General features: G+C 36.8%; 1 protein-coding gene across 1 annotated transcript in view; it reads right to left on the reverse strand.

Annotated features, from left to right (window-relative positions):
* LOC150110650 (nose resistant to fluoxetine protein 6-like) overlaps window positions 1-23,452 on the reverse strand; it is a 137,636-nt gene that overhangs the window by 2,919 nt on the left and 111,265 nt on the right. The window contains exon 5 of the mRNA XM_090403925.1: window positions 4,188-4,318. Within this exon, the coding sequence (XP_090260051.1) occupies window positions 4,188-4,318 (131 nt within the window). The remainder of the gene's footprint in view (window positions 1-4,187; window positions 4,319-23,452) is intronic.

The raw sequence follows: 23,452 nt of genomic DNA on the forward strand, positions 1-23,452 counted from the left end.
GAGAAGCAGATTTTTTGCATGCAGATTGGAATGCCTTGCATGAGAGTGTGGTGTCTGCAGAGAATTTGAGTGTGTTTAAGGCATGGCATGATGAGCTGTGTGTATGACAAAAGGACCTTCTAGATGAGTCTTGACTCCATGGGTCTTGGGATAATAATAATAACATCTAATACACCTCTGATTCTTTCACTTCCAATTCTCCTAATATTTGCCTCCCTTCTATATATTGCATGGCATCATTTACACCAGTATGATATATGTTGATAAAGTGCTCGATCAATAATTTCTCTATAACTTCTGCTGCCATGACTATCCACCAGTATCAACCTGCCATAGTTATTCTTCCTCTTGCATGCCATATAGCAGAATTCCCTTGAATTAACCTTGACTTGACCAGCCAATCTCTTCTCATACTGCACCTTTTCTTTCTTTACCATAATCATCACCTTCCTAGACTGCACTTTAGACTCTTTATGATCACCACCAACTGTCTTGTATCTCCTCTATAACATTTTCTTTTCACATAAAGCTTGCTTGATTTCACTGTTTATCCATTTCACTCCTGCTTTATTTATTTGCTATGATATGCAGTTATATACTATTTGTGTCAGATACTACCTTTATAAATTTCAATGCACTGTCAAAATCTTTTTCTTTTCTGCATAGCTTACAGTGGTGGCTGGTGAAAATTTTAAGTGGGGGTGCTGCATATACAAAATAAAATAAAAAAATCTGTTTTTCCTAATCAGTAACCAATTTATTAATAAATTTTTATTAATAAATTTATTAATTTATTAATAAAATTTATTAATAAAAATATTAATAAAGCAATTTTTAAAAAATTGCTTTATTAAAATATTTCACCCTCACCACGAACAAACACGAATAATAAAAGTTTCGTTATTTCCACAGAAATAACGCACGCTGCATATAATTTATGTGAGTGATGCTGCTCGTTTGAGCAGTGTCGGATTCACTTGTTACATGCAATCGGCGAGTCTAGCTGCAATTGACTGAATGCAATAATTCTGACATTGTTTTAGATCATTTGTTTCGTGTAACAATAATTGAAAAAATATAATTCTTCTCATATTTTCGACAGTGACACTCGTCATAATTCAGCCTTGTATTTATAATAAATAAATAATTATATGTTATTTTAACAGAATAAAATAAGATTTACAAAAAATAGTTGACCCTCACCATGAACATGCACCAATAATAAAAGTTTCGTATCTCACAGAAATAACGTGTGCAAGCATACAATTTATGTGAGTGACATTGCTCAAACGAGCAGCGTTGGATTCATGTTATGTGCAATGACAAGCGCAAACGAATATCGGTGAGTCGAACTGCAATTGGCTGAACGTGATAATTCCGACACTGTGTTAGATCGCAGTGCATTTGTTTCGCAATCTAAAGCATTAATCGAACAATTCCAATCATTAACTATTCAATCAATGTTGAAACATAAGCTGTAACATTTAACATGTTGTACTGCATTTATATAATGTTGTAAGTATTGTTATTATTTATAAACACAAACAAAATTTAATTTTTTTCATTTTTTCCTTGGGAATGCTGCCGTGTCGTAGTGCTTATGTATGAGCCGCCACTTATAGCTTATCTACCCAAAGTATTGTGGTTAGTTGACTACAGAGCTTCCCATAGTCACCCATTTTATAATTTCACATATATCCCTTTTCAGCAGTAACTTTTTCTTGTTCCACCACTTCCCAAATAAGTACCTCATGATCGCTCTCACTAACCAGCAGCAGTGTCAACACCTTATTAACAACTACATCTTGTTAAGTTATCACCAAAATCAAAACATTAAAGCCTCTAATTGTTTCAGTCACATGCTGCTTAAGACATTTATCTCTCAGAAATTCAACAAACTCCTTGTTCCCATTCACTATCTTCTCCTTTCATTTAATATTCCTGTAATTAATGTTTCCTATTAAGTATCACCTTTTTTTTTTTTACATGCCCAACTAATTTGTCTAAATGTTTCGCAATCAGTATTCTCTGCATGCCCTGGCCTATAACAGCATCCTATCAGGTATAGTAAGCTGTTAATTACAACTCCACACCAAACAGATTCAAAATCTGCACATGTACTATCAACTTCCACATTTTATGGACACAATTTTCTGAAATCATTAACAGTCTCCTCCCCTCCTCAATCATTTCACCTTCCTATTCTTCTGGAAAATTATATATCAATCCATTTCTATTCCCGACATCACATCATCCTCAGACAATCAAATTTCACTTATACCAATTATCTTTGGGAATTGCCTCAAAGACCTAGGAATTATGTTTGTACACAAATGTAAGGAGTATTCGAAACAAGAGAGCTGAGTTTGTTGCACATTGATTCAGTACTCTTGTTTCGAATACTCCTTACATTTGTGTACAAACATAATTCCTAGGTCTTTGAGGCCATTCTGCCAGCACCAACATTCTCTATTCTAGCCACTATACCACACCGCTCTCTCTCTCTCTCTCTCTCTCTCTCTCTGGTCTGACCACTCTTATTTCCTGATCCTGACTCTGATTGCCATTTATATCTGCCTCATCTTCACTTTTATGCATTCCATCACCTTGTGCTTCTGCAACCGCATCTTCAACCTCGTATCAATCTTCCTCCTGTCATACAACTGTTTAACTGTGGTATCCTGCTTCTCAGGTACCCTTTGATCATCAGCCACATTAACTTCTTGATTCTGTGCCTTTTCAGAAAATAATAATCTTTCTAAATCCCCAACACAAAACCCATTCAAATGCATTCCATTATCTTTAAACCATTCCAACTTTCCTTCAAATTCACTCCAAAGAGTCTCAAACTAACCCCCCCCCCCAAATGCTTCACCTAACTAAGCTATCCTGGTGTTCATAAACTAACCCCCCTCCCAAAAAAAATGCTTCACCTAACTAAGCTATCCTGGTATTCATTATCTCTGCACTCTCCTTCTCAAATCACTATATTCATATCTGAGCAAAAACAATAATGACTTTCCCAACAAAACTATTAATCCTTTACTTCCTGCGACAACTTACCAGTCTCTATCAATAACACTTTTTTCACTAAGTCATTCATACTCACAACTACCACTAATTCTTATGTCCACTCTTTCTTTCTCTGAATGAAATTTCTCTGAAGGATGAATGAATCTGCATCGTACTTGATGCAGATTCATTCACTGGCATCTCTGACTCTTTCTGCTATCAATTTCCCTCTCCATCCTCTCCCACTTTTCCACCTTCCTTTCATCTCTCTCTCTCTCTGCCTTGACTTTCTTCTCTTCCCTTGTCTCTCTCCCATTCACTTGCCATTTCTCTCTCTCTCTCTCTCACTTGCTCTCTCATGCTCTTTTTTCACACCTACTCTTGTTCTTCTAACATCAGCCAATCTCTACCTGCCTCCTAATCTCTTCATTCACCCTCGCCAACTCAGTTTTATTTCCTTTCATCTCCTTTTTCCAGTTCTCTTTCTCTCTCCAAACATCCAGCTTTCAACTGACATTCACATATACAATCATGGCAAAGGAGGATAAAATAATCCTCCTCTGCCACACTGCCCAAGGTCAAATCCACACATACATCTTTCACATTTTCTTCACCCTCTAAAAAATTCTCTCAAGATGGTATTTCTGAATGATCACCAGGATGCTGACAAAGACCAGTTTGGCACTATATTTAACTATATTTAAATTATACAGCCAACTTTCCAGTTCCTTACCTACCACAAACAAATAACAAATACCTCTTATTTTTAAGCTGCTGTTGTGTATCAGCCATAATATGAGTGTAATGTTTCTTATTTTGATCAAACTGGCCATATCTATAATATAACACCAAGACCATATCTATAATACTGAATCAAAATGTTGAATTATCCATGCCAAAGTTGTAGAAATTGTAAAAATTTCTATCTTAAATTTCATTGTATTATTATTTATCGGATATTAAACATTTGGTCCCTCTTGGGATGGTACTGATTTTTGCTTACAAAGAAAGTATTAAAGAATGATAGTATGATCATCTAGCCTCCTTTAACATGCATAGATTTTGTCTGAAACAGTTTCATGAGAGGAGCTTGTATTTTTTGGCTAGGCTGTACAAAGCACTTTAAATATAATAATTTATAATGCAATTTATTAAGTTCAGTGTATATTACCTACCTAAAATCATTTCCTTTGTGTTCAGATTAGCAGAATTTTGGAAAGTGCTTCTTTGTTTTGCATAATATTTGTAATATACATCAAGAGTGGTTCCTAATATAACCAAAATGAGCAGAACTGAGAAAAAACACCTTTAAAAATAAAGAAAAAAAAAAGGGTTAAATTTTTCATTCTGAATAAATGGAGTGATATATATATATATATTTTTTCTTTTTAATTAAATTTTTTATAAAAGATTTTCTCATCTACTTTCTAAACTAATTAGAAAATTGGAAACTTAAAGAAAAGACTGGAAGACAAATACCAGAAAACTAACACATTCATACCAGCTATACGTTGACTGCATATGTTATGAATCAGCTGGAGAGTCATGTGCATGGAGGGTGACAGTGGCACTCTGTGTGGTGATTCTGTTGTTACTGTTGATGGGTAGACAGGGCAATGTGCCAAAATTTATGTAAGATCATACCATCAGTTCTATTACAGTTAGCCAGATTCTGTAAAACTTGTGCTGCTTCCAGAAAGAGTCTGATTTAAACTTGGATTTTGAAGTAGCTTTCTACCTGCTTTCTTCCATCTGATGAAGTGGTCTATCTCTAAGGCATGTTGAAATGGTCTGTTTTTTGGTTGCATACAACCAAATTTGCATCAACTATATCCCTTGTCCCTCTCCCAAACTATGCAACATCAGAAAATTAATCAGTATTTCTAGGCAATCTTCAATATCATTAATATACAAATTAACCAACAATGGCTTATGTACCCTGTCACTTACTCACTTTCCTATCCATGTAAAAAACCTTTTTTAAATATCTAATTCTTTGAGTTTGTATCGTAACCTCCTGTATGGAATTTTATTAAATGCCTTGACAAAATTCAAAATATTGTGGTAAATCCATTCCCTTTATCAAACTCTGCCATTACACCATCAGAGAACATGAACAGTTGCCAAAGGATGAGCAAGACCAACCTTTAACAAAGCCATGATGAATAAACCAACCTAAGAATACATGTATGTATGTATGTATATAAATATCTAAATTATAAATATATATTTAAATATATGTATAAAATAAGCATACACATAATAACTATATCTATACATATCATCTATCTATATATTAGAGTATATATATAAAGATATATATATATATATATGTGTGTGGTGATCATATATATATATATATATATATATATATACATTGTGTTGGCTTTGCTTCATAGCATTCTTTATAGAGTCTTTCAAACTTGGAAATACTTTTGTGAAGAATAGAATTTTTGTGTTGTTGCATTGAATTCTATTGCTAGTAGAATCTCTATGTTCTTTGATACCAGATTTCTCAGCCTGGAGATAACAAATATAATCCATATGTTCTGATTACCTGATGTTTATGGTCTAACCAGTCTGCCCAAAATGGCAAAGTAGCAGGAACAAAGAATCTGGTATATTCCTGAATGAACCAAGTGAGGAAGTTTGTCTTTAGTAGAAGGCAGAATTGAGGAAATCTTGTTTGCTGGTTTGAAAGATGGCTAGAACTCAAATTTTTTTTAAAAACCTTTTAGTGCATTCAGAAATGTCTTTTACGTAAGGAATGGAAATTCTCTTGGTATTGGATGATGAACTGTTAGGGGGGGGGAATATATATATATATAGGTGTGCATATGTGTGCGTACATACATACATATATGTATGTATATATATATGTTAAGGATACCAAGCTATTTTAAATATAAACCTGGTTTTAATCCATTTCCCAAGTAAGCAAACAGACAAACAAGTTAAGTTTGCGCCTGCAAGTGTTGCAAGTCTAGCTGACCCTGCACATAGTGCAGGGTCAGCTAGACTTCTACATACTGAATATATTCTACATACTGAATCCATTTTTATTATTAATAATGCAAAACCTCAAACAGATAACATTTCTTCAGCTGAATGACAAGCTATTAGAAATATGAAAAAGAACAGAAATATAATAATTTTATCGGCAGAAAAAGGAAATGCCACAGTTATCCTCAATTCTGAAGAATACCATAGTAAGATGCTTCAGCTACTTGAAAATGACACATATTCAATATTACAGGAAGATCCAACACATGAACTACAGAACCGTACTAACAATTTACTATAGATCACTTGTATTCTGTGATTCTGTAGTAAATTGTTACATCCACTTATACCACGTATTTATGGAGTCCCGAAGATACATAAAGAATATATTCCTCTTCACCCAATTGTGGAGGGTATTGACTCTCCAGCCTATAAGCTTTCAAAACATCTTGCAAAATATCTCAAGTCTTTCTCTAATAAGTCTTCATCGTTCATCAACAACACCATAGACTATGTATCACATATAAAAGATATATCCATCAACGAGAATGATATTATAGCCAGTTTAGATATTATTTCATTATTTACAAACGTACCAACTGAAGAAGTATTAATTTTACTAAAGGATAAATTATCCAAAAAAATGTTTGCTTTATTAAAGCATTGCGTTCAATCTGGCTACTTCCGATATCAAGAAACCATCTATAAACAGAACCAGGGCTTGGCGATGGGGAACCCTTTATCCTCTATTCCGGTGAATATTTACCTTGAGGACTTCAAAACAAGAGCTATATTGTCCTTTTCATTTAAACCAAAGGTTTGGAAGCATTATGTAGATGACATTTTTATTATATGGAGTCATGGCAAAAACTCTCTCATGGATTTTCTTCATCATCTCAATAACCAACATCCAAATATAAAATTCACAGCCGAACTAGAACAAGAAAACTCCCTGCCATTCCTGGATATAAAACTCTCACACTGCTCTGGAAAATTTAGAATTTCTATGTACAGAAAACCAACGCATACTAATAAATATCTTTACAATCTTTCTCATCATTTTACACCACAAAAACTCAGAACTATATCCACCTTGGGACACAGAGCATGCTCTCTTTTAAACGATCCAGATGAACTTCAAAAAAAAATTAATCACCTCTCACGTCTTTAAACAGAATGGATATTATAAAAAAAAAATTAAGAAATTTCTTATAGATCCTCCTAGACACCGCAATACAGAGACTACCAATTTTAAAGTAGCATCTCAATCCTATACATCAGTTCGGTCTCCCAAAAAATGGCTAAAGTCCTTAAGAAGTACAACATCAGGACATTGTTCACTACACTTCCAAAAACCTGATCTCTTATAAGCCATCCTAAGCCTAAGCATCACAATCTGAAATCCTGGCATATACAAACTATGGTTTGACTGTAATGTTCCTTATTACGGTCAAATTAATAAGTCTATTGAACTTTGTATGGAGGAACATAAAAGAGACATCTCCTATAAAAGATCACATGTCAGTGCCTTATCCAGCCATATTCTCTTCTCTAACAATCCTCATTGATAATTTTCAAGGTCACTCAATTTTCCTGGGATAGATCTGAAAACATTTTCCGCTGCCATGATGAATTTGAAAGAAAGATAGTGGAATCCGGAGAGATCGTCCTTAATCCTGAACATTTAAACAACAATTTAAGCTATAACATCCCTGATAGCCATACTGCTGTTATTCAATACTGGCGTTCTCGAGAGTCTGCTACCATGCATACAACAAACAATAGCACATAAAAAAGAACAACATGAATGTTAATACAACATTTTTTATTTCAATTATGTATTGCAATTTATCTGTGCTTCTCAGTTTTTTAGAATCTTCAGTTTTTATTATTGTTTCCTCTGCCTAAAAAAAACCTGATGAAGGCTTAAAAGCCCAAACTAGTTTGTTTTTTATCATTAAAGCTATTAATTCTCGGTTTTTAATCATTAAATATCTTTCTAAATGTATCAAAGTAACCGAGTCAATGCTCATGAATACACACACACACACACACACACACACACACACACACATATAGATGTTTTTCTCTTGCAATGTTTGTTGGTATTTCCCTCATGTTATGAACACACAAAGATGTCTTCTAAGAAGACGAAACTAGTTGTGCAGTTTATTGAACATAAAACAGTGTTTCTATTTTTTATCTCTTGGCTTAGTCATTTAATCTGTTTCAAAAATATATCTCTCAGCCGAGTCAATCAGTTATATCATATGTATATATATATATATGTATATATATATATATATATATATATATAATATTTATTCCACATACACGAGAGGTACAAGAACCTATAGCACATCAGTGCCATGTGTGAAGGCGACATTTTTTTTAAAGAGCTGAAGGTTGAAGTTGTTGGGAAACACATTATGAGGAAGGCTGTTAGAGAGGACAGAAAAGAAAAAACAAAAAGAAAGAGCTGGTTCAATGTGCTTGCAGTTGTACTAAAAAGGGATGTTGTATTACTGCTCCTTTTGTTTTATTTTAACAGGCTCAACAGCAAGTAAAGGAATGATGTTTGCTAATTCACTAGAGCAGTAGCCATCAAAGTACTTGAAGAAGGGGGCCCAGAGCTGAAACATTGCATCGATGAAGTAGAAGATGAAGTGAGCCTGTGAGGGAAGGGTATTTCTATGAGCCAAATTGCTCTCCTCTGGACAGCATCAAGAATTTTTAAAGAGATTTTAGGGGAACCACCCCCAAATGTGTGAACAGTATTGTAAGGAATGGCAGATTTGGGAATTATATATGCTAGCTGGGTGGGAGTAAAATAGTTTCTCAAGCAGAAAAGCATGTCTAATTTTTTAGATGCTGAGGAAGCTACTGATGTGATGTATTTGTGCTAGGAGAGGTTGAAAGTAAATGTTGGTTCAAGGAAAGACAGCTCATCCTGTCTGGTGATGTGTGTATTACTGAGTATAAGTGATGGTGAGCTGAGATCCCATTTGTGAGAGAAAAGGCAGGACTGCATTTTGGCAGCATTAAAGGTAACCAGGTGATAGTATGGAGATCAGTGTTTAAGGAACTTGTTGCAGATGATATTGATGTAGGGGATGTCTGGAAAGTACATGGTTTGTCAAAGGGTGCTATCATCTATATGCTAGGATTTGTAGTGATTGATAATAGATCATTTATGTATAAGAGAAGGAGGACAGGTTATATAACAGAGCCCTGAAGCTCTCCTGCATTGGTGGCAAAGCTAGAAAGGAGGAGCAGAGAAGAGAGGATGCCAACCACCATGACATGCAGCGAATGATCAGAGAGAAAGCTGACTATCCAGTAAGAGAGGGCATCAGACAGACTAAAGGAAGGTAACTGTGCACATTTTCCCAAACCTTTCCATAGTATGTCTAGTGATGGGCACTTTCAGACTGAAATTACAATCTAGTCTGAAAGTGCCAGTAGAGCAGATGTCATCTGTTGCTTTAAGGATCTTGACAACTTACCATGTGGGCAAGATGTGATGTGTGAAGTCTTAACAAAGATTCTTATTTTTGACAAGACATAAATAACCACAGGAGCATGTCATTTGCTCTTGTGAGGACCCTCTCAGACTAGAACTACAAGCTTCTCAACATGAACAGAATATGATTCTCAACAGATACTTTCCATCTAAATTATAATATATCTTGAATAATTATTCTGCTATTAAGAGCTCATTATCCAATACCAAGAGAATTTCTATTTCATACATAAGATACATTTCTGAATACAATGAAAAGTTTTTAAAAAATTTAAATTCCAAACAACTTCCATGTCAGTAAACAAGAGTTTCTCGAACCTACATTGAACTAATGGCAAACTTTAAGACAACTTCCTTGCTTGGCTCATCCAGGAGTGCAGAAAATTCCTTGTCCCTGCAAGGTCTGTATTCCAGCCAAAATGGTTGTTGTACTGTAAACATCTGGCAATCAGAACATAAGGATTACATTTATTTTCTCCAGGCTGAGAATCTTAATCTTGCAGAACATGGGGTTTCTACTAGCCACAGGATCCTATGAGAAACCAAAAAAAAAAAAAAAAAAAAAAAAAATTCACAAAAGTGTTTTGTGTTTTCAAATTTGAAAGGCTATACAAAGTTATGAAGCAAAATCAACACACTCAGAATGATGGTCTAAAAATTTCAGAATTCTGGAAAATAGTAACTTTGAATTCTCACTAATAATCCAACATTTATTGGAATATGCATCTGCATTGCTTACACAATTTTTTTTCTGTCTATGTGTGTGAGTGTGTGTGTTATTGACTTATATATATATATATGAAAAAATTAGTTTGAATGACTATAATACCGAGAATAAAAAGAATAAAGTTTAATGCTGAGATACTACTAGTTTCATTGAACAAAATTCAAAAGACAAAGAATTATGTAAAATAACAGAGACATAATAAAATTAGATCAACAGAACTAATATAAAAGACCGAGTACAGTTTAAAACAGGAATGCAGGCTGGAATTCCAATTAAAGTTCACTACATGCGGGAGTTGTCATGACAGCGCCAGTATTGGACAGTGGCAATGTGAGTGTCAGAAAGATTGCAGCTAAGGCTGTTGTTTATATGGGATGTATGGGATGAGATACTACTAGTTTCAATGAAACTAGTAGTATCTCAGCATTAAACTAAATTCTTTTTATTCTTAAAAAGTCATTCAATTCATTATAGTCATTCAAACTAACTTTTTCATAACATTATCTACTGAATAAATATGTATATGCCAATATATATATATATATGTGTGTGTGTGTGTGTGTGTGTGTGTGTGTGTGTGTGTGTGTGGTGCACTATGTTGGGTATCTACTTGGATACTGAACGAACGAGGATGGGCTGGCAATTTGGGATTTAGCCGACCAAATTGTATTTTTATTGGTTAAACCAAAATAAAAAAATGATGGTACAACATGACAAAATTTCATGCCAGCTGGGGCGTCGCCCGGTTAAACAAGGCCCCCGTCGTTTTCGCCAGGGAACCAGGGCGAACAGCGAAAAGTCAGCTACTGGAACAAATCTGAAAACAAACCCCAACTCAACATCACCAGAGTTAAAGATCGGTACTACCAACGTAAGAAGCCTCAATGGCAAAGAAAGAGCTAGCTGAGGAATTAGATAAGTACCAGATTGACATAATAGGGGTGACTGAAACAAAAAAGAATAAAACTGGTGAGATCTTTCTGAGCAATAAATACAAAATTTTATATTCAGGCAATGACAATCAAGGAAAAGAAGGAGTAGCCATAGCATTCAACACAAAACACGAGACTAATCTTCTTGAATGGCAGTCAGTCTCAAGTAGAGTAATGTGGGCAAATATGAGAATGGGGAACTGGACAATGAGACTTATTTGTGCCTATGGTCCCACAGAAGGTTCTACTAAAGTAGATGTGGAAGAATTTTTTGAGGCTTTAGAAAAAGCAACCGACACAATGAAAGATGAAAAGTTGATCCTTGTTGGGGATCTAAATAGCAGAGTAGGAAATGATTGTGAGACATACAGAAATATTTTGGGAAAATTTGGAGAAAAGAGCAAAGCTAATCATAATGACAAATATCTGTTGGATTTCTGCTCAGGACATGGACTGGTTATTACTAACACCATGTTCCAACATAAAAATGTGCACAAATTCACATGGAGAGAAGAGGCTAGAAATAAGAAAGTCTCATTGACTATGTTATTGTTGATAGTGATGTTTTCTCCCTGGTGCAGAACACCAGAGTGTACAGAGGATTTGAAATTGAAAGCGATCACTATTTAGTCTTGAGCAGGATAAAATTGAATTTCATATTGAAAAGAATAACATGTAAGAAAGTTTTAAAGCGAATAAAAGTTGAGCAGCTCTCAGATGTGAACTGTAGACTAAAATACACAAAGATTATTGAAGAAAAAATGAAAGAGTTTGAGAACAGGAATCAAGCCTTGGAGATTCAGTGGCAAACTCTGAAGAAAATATTGATTGATTCTGCCAGAGAGGCATGTGGTGAGGTTGTCTGCAAGGATAAAAAAATCAGAACTCCCTGGTGGACACAAGAAGTTAAAGAGCCAGTGAAGGAAAAGAAGAAAGCATATCAAAAGTTCCTGTCAAATAAGTCAGCTTGTGCTCTTAGAGAATATAGAGACAAATACAAGAATGCTAAACACTGTGTAAAACTAGCTAAACAAAAGTCATGGGAGGACTTTGGCAAGAATATAGAAAATAAATATCAAGAAGGTGGCAAAATATTCTGGAGGTTGTTGAAGAAGCTTACGAATGGAGGAAAGACTGCTGTAAAAGGAGTTAGAGATGATAAAGGTGACATAAAAACTGGAGAAAAAGATATCCTTGAAGTATGGAGTAATTACTTTGAAAAACTGCTAAATGAAACAAGCAGTGATGACAGCACAGTGGTAAAAAACACTGACCAGGCATGCAGTCAGGAATACATATCCATACTTGAAGTAGAAAAAGCAATCAAAGGCTTGAAATGTGGAAAGGCAGCAGGAGTAGATGATATTCGACCAGAAATGCTGAAATATGGTGGTATAAAAGTCTTAAAGTGGCTGCACTGCATAGTTCAGAAAGCCTGGACAGAGGAACGAATTCCCGATAATTGGAGTAGAGCTCTAATAGTACCCATATATAAAAAGGGAAATAAAACTGCATGTGAGAATTACAGAGGTATTTCCCTACTGAGTGTTCCTGGCAAGATCTATGCAAGTATACTTGAGAAATGGTTGAGAAAAATTGTGGAAGAAAAGCTTGGTGAAGAACAAGCTGGATTCAAGCCAAATAGAGGCTGTTAGTATCAGATCTTCACTTTACGACAAATAGTCGAGAAAGCATAGGAATATAACAAAGATCTCTATTTAAGTTTTGTCGATTTGGAAAAGGCATATGACAAGGTGCCAAAAGAGAAGCTATTCAATACGCTGCAGTTATATGGTGTCATTGGGGCATTATATCAAGCAATACTTAGTCTTTATTTGAGTTGTAAGTCAGCAGTTAGAATTGAAGGAAGTACAGGAAGATGGTTTAATGTTAAATCTGGTGTGAGACAAGGATGTACATTATCCCCTCTGTTATTCATTATCTATATGGATCTCATTATGAAGGAAAGTGGTATTAAACATGATATCAAAATTAGAGATGTTAATGTCAGCTCTTTGCTTTATGCGGATGATGTTATACCTCTAAATAAATCCGCTACAAGTCTGCAAGATTCTCTGACTAAATTGAATAACTGTTGTAAGAGATATGGTATGAAGGTCAGCAATAAAAAGACAAAGACAATGAAAATAGGCAGAATCATTGAAAATGTCAACTGTGTTGCGAATGGAGAACCTGTGGAACAAGTAAAACATTTCAGCTACTTAGGCACGATTTTTACTGAAGATGGTAAATTAAATATAGAAATAGACAATAGAATCAGCAAAGCTGGTATGGTAGGAAATGAATTGAATAAATTCATATGGAATAAGAGAGAAATTAGTCGGAACACTAAATTAGCTGTATACAAGATAGTGTTCAAACCAGTTTTAACTTATGGATCTGAGAGCTGAGTCAGAAGTAAAACACTTGATCAAAGACTAGAGACCGCAGATATGAGAATCCTGAGAAAGATTAATTTTAGGTGTGAACAGATGGCATCAATGGCAATATCATATTAAAAACGAGGATATTAGGAAAGAACTTGACATTGTCAGCATCCAGGAATGCGTTAGCAGAGCTAATCTCAGGTGGTATGGTCACTTAAATAGAATGGGCGAGGAAAGATTAGCAAAACAAGTGTTCTCTGCCAGGTTGGCAGCAAAACGACCCAGAGGAAGACCAAGATATAGGTGGATTGATACAGTACAAAGTGCCTTAGACGATAGAAATATAAGATCTGATAATGTTGGAGTCTTGACAAGTAACAGACTGATTTGATTTGGAGGAAAATTGTAGATAGGAAGTTAGTAATGATGTAATTTTTTCATGTAGTACTATCATATCCTGTACACCCCCTTGAGGGTATATGGCAGGAATCTGATGATGATGATGATGATGATGATATATATACACACACACACACACTATCTACCAATATTTGTCCAAACACCCCTGTTATTTGAAGTTATGAAATATTCCAGGTTTGTTAATAACCTAGAAACTAGTATACAGACAGTAGGGAGCAGTATTTCATTGTAGCAGTTGAATAGGTGGTGTGGAAATATGACATGAACTCAGTGACTTCGAGAGACATGTCATCATGGGTTGTTACATTTGTGGCATGTTGATACATGTCATTGCCACTCAACTCCAAAATCAAAGGGTGGCAATGTGATCAACAAATGGAGATGATCTGATATCACTACTGCAGGAAAACACCCAGAGTGGTCATAGAAAATGACTGACAGGGATAGAAGGGTGTTAAAATGGGTGGTATACAAAAACCAGCTACAATCGGCACAGATCATCCATGATGAGTGCCAGTAACAATATGGTGACCACTAATACTGTACAAAAAGAACTCCATTTACTGGGTTTCCACAGAAGAGCATCAGCATAGAAGCCGAACATCACAACAATGAACTTGGCAGCTCATCATCTAGCCTGGTGCAAAGAGCATGGGAACTGGATTGACCAGGATAAAACAGTACTCTGAAACAATGAATCAAAGTTCACCATTTCCAGTCTGATGGCAGAGTGTGGGTGTCGAGGCAGCACGGTGAATGCTTGTTACAACAGTGTGTTAAAAGTTTGGTGGTGGAGGAGTAATGGTGTGGGGTACATTTAGTTGGTTTGGAGTGAGACCACTGGTCTTTGTCTGTGGTTCCATGAAGGCAGCTCAGTACCTTGGTATTCTGGATAATCAGGTGCTGCTTACACTGTGGAGTTTTTATGGAACGGACCCATGTTACTATGAAGATGACAATGCCTATGCTACAAAGCTGCAGCTGTTATGGAATGGTATGAAGAGATGGGTGTTTAACACCCATGTCTTCATACCATTTGATTCCAACTGCCCTCACCTGTGCAGGGACCTAACCTTAATCCCACTGAACACTTGTGGGACGAATGGAAGCAGTGATTGAGGTCCAGAGCAGCAGGTCCTCAATCTGTCACTGAACTCAGTGCTGCTTTGATGGAGGAATGGAGATGTCTGCCACATATTGGTGGAAAGCCTCCGTCAAAGGGTGCAGGAGGTGATCAAAGCCAAAGGTGGACATACTCGATATTAGGGTTCACCTTCTGGTATCAACTGTAAATTGCTAAAGTGCCCAGAAAATTATTGATAGGTGTATATCAAAGTCACAGATGACGGGCCACAAGACCTATAGAAAATAAATGCCATGTCATGGCTAGGGTCAAGAGCAAAGCAATATGTTGATATTCTTCTTAAAATTATGGAGATTGTAGTCATTGGGAAATACTACATGGGGAAGACTTTGTTCTATAGAACTCAGGTAGATGGAAAAAAAGCAACAAGTTCAGTGAGTCTGTGCTTCAACTGCAAAAAGCTGTTAGGCAGCCACTGCTCATGTACTGTAAATTCTAGTTCAGCAGAACTAGAAACTGTCTATGAGACAATGGCTGAAGAGAGAGTAAGAGAGGGGTCATTAATTAACTGAACTGCTCTCTTCTGGACTGAATCAAGAATTTTCAGAGAGGTCTTAGGTGGACCAGCCAAAATGTGAGAGACAAGTATTCCAATGTTGGGCAGATTTGAGATTTGTACAGAAGAAGCATCTGGACAGGATAGAAGCAAAGTCTTGAGTGAAAAGTATTCCAAGTTACCTGGAAAGATTTCATGAGGGGAGCTGAAAATACTGCAGAAGTGATACTAAGCAAAAGCTTGGAATAAGAGTCCAAGAAGAGCTATCTACTCTTGACTGCAACATTGAGTATTATCAAAGATAATTGGAAGAGAACTAAGATCTTCTTTTGTGGGAAAATAGGCAAACTGCATTTGTGAAACACTGAAGGTTGTTGTTGCCCCAATGAAGAATGGTGTAGGGATCAGTGTTTAGGGCATTATCTTGATGCATCAGTTGTTTGAGCACTGAGAGGATTGTCTATGAGCAGAATGAATGGAGAGTGCTGTATCAGCAAAACTTTTAACAGGGTTTGATGTCAGTGATAGCAGATCATTTATAAATATATAAGAAAGAGGATTGATGAAACAAAACCATGAGGAACGTTTGCATTAACAGGAAAATGAGAACAGAGAACACCACCCAGTGAAACCAGTGTTCTCTCAGACCATAAGATGGCAATTTTGCTGAGAAGTCCTTCATTTTAAATCCTATATTCCTTAGAAATGTTAAGCAACAGCACAGATTCCCTCACCCGTGCTCAGAGATGAGTGATGTAGGCCAGGAGATCTGCTGTAGATCTTGACTGGCAAAATTCATATTGGTAGTCACAATTAGTTAACAGTTCTCATGATATCAAAGAAATTGGAGAAGTCAACTAATCACGAGATGCTAGTATGAATGATATTCTTCATTACTTTGGAAAATACTGAAGTAGGAGCAACAGGTCAATAGCTGGATGGTATTGATGGAATTTTTTTGAAATTGACAAAAAAATTCCATCAAATTCCCTTTTTGGAATTGACAGCTGTTTGTTTGCTTCCATGCTGTAAGATGGATGCTTGCTGAGTATAATATAGAGTATAGATGATAAAGAACAGGTGTTAATTTAGGAATACATCTCTGGACTATAACTGGCAGGATTCCATCAATACTAGAAGTCTTTTTTGATATTCAGGTTGTTCAAGATTCTTCTGACATATCTATAGTGGCACACTACAAGGCAATGCAATGTTCCAGGAAAAGACGGTGATTACTTCCTTTTATGTAGCAGTTTGATGTGAAGAATGATGCCATAAATTCAGCTATATCTTTAGGCAATGCTGCAAACATTTGGATGAGAAAGAGATGGAGCAATAGATAGACAAAAGTTATGCTTAATGGCTTTTGTGAGGGACTAAAAGGCACAATTACTATTTGCAGAGGTTGCAAGTTTTCTTCATTCAGCCCTGTGAAGGCTTCATTGTAGACGGTGAATGAAGCTGAGTTTTTTTTTTTTTTTGTCTCCAACCATTCCTGATAAGCAGTTTGTTTTCTTGGACATATTAGCATACTTTTTTTTAACTGATCCAATACACAAGAAGTGAGAGGACCCAGAAGTATTTTTAATGAAAACCTCCATTCAATATTGGAATGGAGGTTTTTATTCCTCACTCTTCTCTGTTCAAATTCAAACCTTATATCCAAGCCATGGGAAACCATGGCTTGGGTATAATGTGGGAATTCTGTGTGTATGTTCCCCCTGTTATATGAAGAGCTGGTACTTATCCTAATGGTGGAAGCAATCACATATCTAATCTATTCCAAAATGGGAGATACAAGTCTATCATCAGACTACCAACCAATCACCACCTCAGTCCTCAATCATCAATGGCCAACTTCTCTGCTACCTGGCTCACCAATTAATCAGTGAACACCAGTGTTGATTCCACTGTTCAAGATCCACACCTGACCTCCTATCTTACATAACACACCATTGGGCATGTGATGTGGAAAGGTTTGAATAAACTTATACTGTCACTCTTGACATTTCCAGAGCTTGTGACAATGTCTGACATCAAGGCCTGCTAAATGAATTGTCATCCTTTGGTCTACCAGACGTCCTCTGTAATTGGGTTGCCAGCTTCCTATTTGATCATTACTAAATGTTATGGTGAATGGCTTCCTCTCTTTGAACTTTGCCACCAATGCAGGAGTATCTCGACTTTGATAGGACAGAGCCCTATCATCTACTCTCATTCTCCTGTACATAAACAACCTACCCTCAATCACCACTAATCCCATCCATAGCTTTACAGATGATATCACTCTCCATTCATCTTATTTATTTAACAATCCATACACAGACATTCTAAGCATCAAGATTATGTACAAATAGAGCCTTAAACATTGATCTACATACTGTCTTTCAATGGGCAAGGACAATCTGATCACCTTCAGTTCCACCAAAACACAGTCTTGCCTCTTCTCATGGAAAAGAGATCTCAGCTCACCTACCCTTACCCTGAGTAATATACAAACCATTAGACACAATCAGATTTCCCTGCTTGGGAGATCTGATTGTATCTAGTGGTTTGTGTATTCTCTCTTCTCTCCTCACACAGATACATCACATCAGTAGCTTCATCAGTCTCTAAAAATCTAGGCATTCTTTGCTGCTCAAGAAGCTGTTTTACATGCATCCAACTACTAAATCCCTATATAAATACCAAATCTTCCCATTCTTGGAATACTGTTCAGACATTCAGGGTGGTGCACCTAAAACTTTTCTAAAAATTCCTGACACTCTCCAGAGAAGAGCAATTCAACTTATGAATGATCCCTGTCTCACAGATTCACATCAACCTCTTTCTCAAAGATGAAATGTTTTGGCATTGTGTCCATTCTACAGGTACTTCAACAGTCACTGATAAATTGAACTGGTAACCATTATTCTGCCACTTTCTTGACCTGTTAATACAAGAGCAGAACTGTCTGCCACTCCTTCACACTGTAATTGCAAGCATACCGAACCTTTTCTCCTCTTTATCCTTGATTTCCTCAAGAGGTATTCTTATGCAACTACAACCTACAACTCTTCAAAAAAAAAAAAAAAAAATTCAATAAAATTCTATCTCAGTCCTCACCTGCATCCGACACATGGCACTAACGTGCTTATAGGTTCTCCAACCTACTGACACCTTCAATACTTGCAAAATCATCATTCAAAATGCTAAGTACTCTAAATTTGATAGGACTGAATGAAGAAAACTTGCCACCTCTGTAAATAGCAGTTGTAAATTAGAAGGCAAAAATTATGCCTTTTAATTAAGCCATTAGGCATAATTTTTGTGAATCTATTCCTCCACCTCTTTCTCATCCAAATGGTAGCATTGAAACATTGCCTAAAGATAAAGTTAACTTCATGGTATCATTCTGCTCATTCAACTGCTATACAGACGATTAAGGCAAATCATCTTCTTTACCTAAAACATTGCATCACATGCCTCTCGTAGCCAAGCTTGAGACAAATTCAGATAAAGCTGAATTTGTGGCATCATTCTTCACATCAAAGCTGCTACATAAAAGAAGGTGAGCTGCCTTCATCAATAAAGATGATGAAGGCAAATCACCTCCTTTTCCTGGAACATTTCATCACCTCTTGTAGCCTGCCATCCCAAATATGTCAGAAGAATCTTGAACAACCTGGATACAAAAAAAAAAGACCTCGTCTTGATGGAATCCTGCCAGTTGTGGTCCAGAGATATATTCCTAAATTAACACCTGTTCTTTATCATCTATACTCTATATTATACTCAGCAGGCATCCATCTTATGGTATGGAAGCAAACAAAGAACTATCAATTCCAAAAAAAGGTAATAAATGTACCATCGAACTGTTAATCTGTTGTTCTTATTTGAGTGTTTTCTAAAGTAACTGGAGAAGGTCCTTCATACTAGCATCTTGTGATTAGTTGACTGTTCTCCAAATTCTTTGATATCATGAGAATTGTTAACTAATTATGACTATCAATATGAATTTTAACAATCTAGATCTACAACAGGAGCCTCCATAGCTCAGTCAGTATAGACAAAGCCCTTTGGTCAGAAAAATCTGGGTTCGATTCCTGTCCAAGACGTGAGGAACCTTTATCTGTTCTCTTTTGACTTAAGGTTGAGTTAGCCAGTCTCATGTGGAAGTAGTGGGTTTTCCACCTGGAAACTCGGGTTTTTCGTCCCCCCGAACAGGCAAACCGGCCACATGAACACACACACGTATACACACATAAAACATACTGAGAGGCATAGGGTCAACCACATTATCCTCGAGATAGTCCGGTTGCAAAGTCCACAGCTAAAAACCTTAATAGTTCATGAAAGCTTAAAAAGAAGAAGAAGATCTACAGCAGACCTTCTGGCCTGCATCACCCATCTCTGAACATGAGCCAAAGAACCTGTGCTGATGCACTTCAAATTTCCAAGTAATATAGGATTTGAAATCAAGGGCTTCTCAGCAAACTGCCTTTTTTTTTATGGCCTGAATTTTTCCTACTGTAACTCGATTGCCAGTTTTCTCTAAAGTCATTCACTATGTGAAATGGTGAATGGTGTTCTCAGTTCTGATTTTTCTGTTAATGCAAATGTTCCTCATGGTTCTATTTCACCAACCCTCTTTCTTATATATTTATAAATGATGTGCAATCACTGACATCAAACCCTATTAATAGTTTTGATGATGATAGCACTCTCCACTCTCCATTCATCCAGCTCAAACAGTTAATGAATCAAAATAATCTATGATAAATGCCCTAAACATTGATATGTACACTAATCTTCACAGGGGCAACAGCAACCCGGTTACCTTCAGTGCTTCCCAAATGCAGGTTTGTCTATTTTCTTACAAAAGAAGACCTTAGTTCTCCTACAGTTACCTTTATTATTATTATTATTATTATTAAACAAGACCTCATGGAGTCAAAGACTCATCTAGGAGGTCCTTTTAGCTCACACACATCTCATCATACCGCGTCTTAAACACATTCAAACTCCTTGCAGACACCACATTCTCAGGCAAGGCATTCCAATCACTCACAACTCTGCACGAAAAAAACCTGCCTCTCACTCCCCTACTCACACCCTCTTTATACAGTTTCCAGGGATGACTTCTGGTTCTTCCCTGATCTCCCACTATTCTCTGTAGAACTTCTCCACCATTGATCCTATAACAACCCCTTACCAGCTTGTAGGTCTCTATCATATCTCCCCTCTTCCTTCTCTCCACTAGACTCTGCAAATTACATCTTTTCAATCTTTCCTCATACTCGGCATTCCAGAGGTCAGAAACTACCTTTGGACCCTTTCCAACATCTCTTCATCCTTCTGAAAACAAGGTGACCAAATCTGGGCACAAGAGTCCATGTGTGGCCTAATCAAAGACTTATACAATGGAACAAGAATCTCCCTACTTCTACACGTCAGTGTCCTCTGCATAATTCCCAGAAGTCTTTGTGTTGTCTTCACAATTTTGGCGATGTGTCCCCTAAATTTTAGATCCTTATCCACTATCACCCCCAGATCTCTTATTTCCTCTACTTCCAACAATATATTCTCACCAAGCATAAATTCTGCATCCCATCTTTGTTTTCCAAATTTTAAAATCTTACATTTTGCAACATTGAACTCACATCCCCATTTGCTTGCCCAATCACTCAATTTATTCAAGTCTTCTTGAGCCCACAACATCTTCACTACTCTTTATGGTTCGTCCCAACTTTGCATCATCTGCAAACAACTGAATATCTCCATCCAAATCTTCGCCAATATCATTAATATACAAGTTAAATAATAATGGCCCTAAAACAGACCCCTGAGGCACTCCACTAGTGACTTTCCTTTTCCTGGATATTGTACCCCCATACACAACTTGTTGATACCTATCAGATAGCCAGTCTCCAATCCAGTGCACTAATCTAATATCCAACCCCATCTGTTCTAGTTTGACTGTCAACGTATCATGAGGTACTCTATCAAAAGCTTTTGCGAAATCCAAGTATATTACTGTGTATCCTTCTCCTCTGTCCAAGGAAGCAGTCGCTTTATTGTAATAAGTAAGTAGATTACTAAAACATGACCTCCCTTTAGCAAATCCATGCTGTCCATCAAAGATTATACCATTGTTGTCAACCCAACTCTGGATCCTAGTTCTCACAATCTTCTCCAACAACTTAACCACAACACCTGACACACAGATAAGCCTATAGTTTGATGCTTGAGTTCGATCACCTCCTTTATGAAGTGGCACAATCTTGCCCTCCTTCCACTCTTTAGGGACTTGACCAAGTGCAAGACTCGTATTAAAAAAATATGTCAAGGCAGGTGTCAACTCTCTGGCACATTCCTTCAGAATACGCTGTGATATATTATCAAGTCCCACAGCCTTATTTACATCTAGTTTACTCAACTCCCCAAACACCTCTTGCTCACTTACAGTAAGTCTCTCCTCCCCCATCATCAACTGCTCTTAATCTCTCCATGAAGTCACATTCACAAGATTGAAAGATCTTTATGAACTGCTCATTAAGTATCTCCACCACACATTCTGCAACAGCTGTCTTTATACCATTTCCTCCAATCAATGTCATCCTTCCATAATCATTTTTTCTTTTGCTGGCTACATATCGAAAGAACTCCCTAGGATACTTTTTGGCTTCATTAGCTAACTGCTGTTCATACCTCTCTTTAGCTACTCTCACCAACCAAGTCACCCTCCTTGCCTGGTCTTTGTAGACCTCATGAAATTGGTAACTTCCACTTCTCTTATGCTGCCTCCACAATGCTCTTTTTCTCTGTATTGCATGCTTAATCTCTTTATTCATCCATCTCACACCTACCTTATTTAACCTTCTCACCCATGGTATACATTTAGACATTGCATCTACTAAATATTTTTTGAAAATCCCCCACGTGGCATTGATCTCTTTTCCAGCTAACTCCTCATTCCATGCTACACCTGCAAGCTGTCTCCTGAGCTCTTCATAATCACCCCCCCCCCTTGCAGTTCCACATATACCCTTTTTTCACAGGGTCCTTGCACTGCTGGCAACCACCCAAGTAATCACCTCATGGTCACTTTCACCAATTGGTGGATGATTTGATACCTTATTGATAATTACATCCTCCGATGAGATGACCAAATCCAAGACCCTTAAACCTTGTAGCCCTCTGTTACATACTGTCTGAGGTAGTTATCCCTCAAAAACTCAAGAAACTCATTTTCTTTACTTTCAGTTGCTATCTCATCATTCCAGTCTATATTGCCATAATTAAAATTACCCATAATGATCAGCCTTTTCTTATTTTGCTTGGCTTATTTGACTATTCATTTCACTGTCACCACCATCCACATTACCAGGTCTATAACAACATCCCACCAAGTATTTGATTCCATTCACCTCTATCTCACATCATACTGCCTCAAAACCACTGGCCCCATTTCCCTATTGCATCTCTACCTTGTATGGACATAACTCTTTCTCTATCATCAATAGCACTCCCCCTCCCTTTTTATCCCTTCTATCCTCACGAAACACATCATACCTTTCCATCTCTATTCCTGTCAGGATGTCATCCTCATCTAACCATGTCTCACTTATTCCGACAATCTCTGGGTGCACAGACGCAATTAGTGCAACCATTTCATCCGCCTTGTTTCTCATACTTCTAGCATTGGTATACAAACACAACAACTCATTTCTGGATCTACAGCTAGTTCCACTGATACTACCACTCACTCGATGTGATCTCTCCATGCTGGACTGGGGCCATTTCCCTTTCTGCTTCTTCATTTTAGA

The sequence above is a fragment of the Typopeltis vanoorti genome, chromosome 1 (assembly GCF_054136105.1).
Source record: "Typopeltis vanoorti isolate ZY-2024b chromosome 1, IOZ_Tvanoo_1.0, whole genome shotgun sequence".
Lineage (NCBI taxonomy): Eukaryota > Metazoa > Arthropoda > Arachnida > Uropygi > Thelyphonidae > Typopeltis > Typopeltis vanoorti.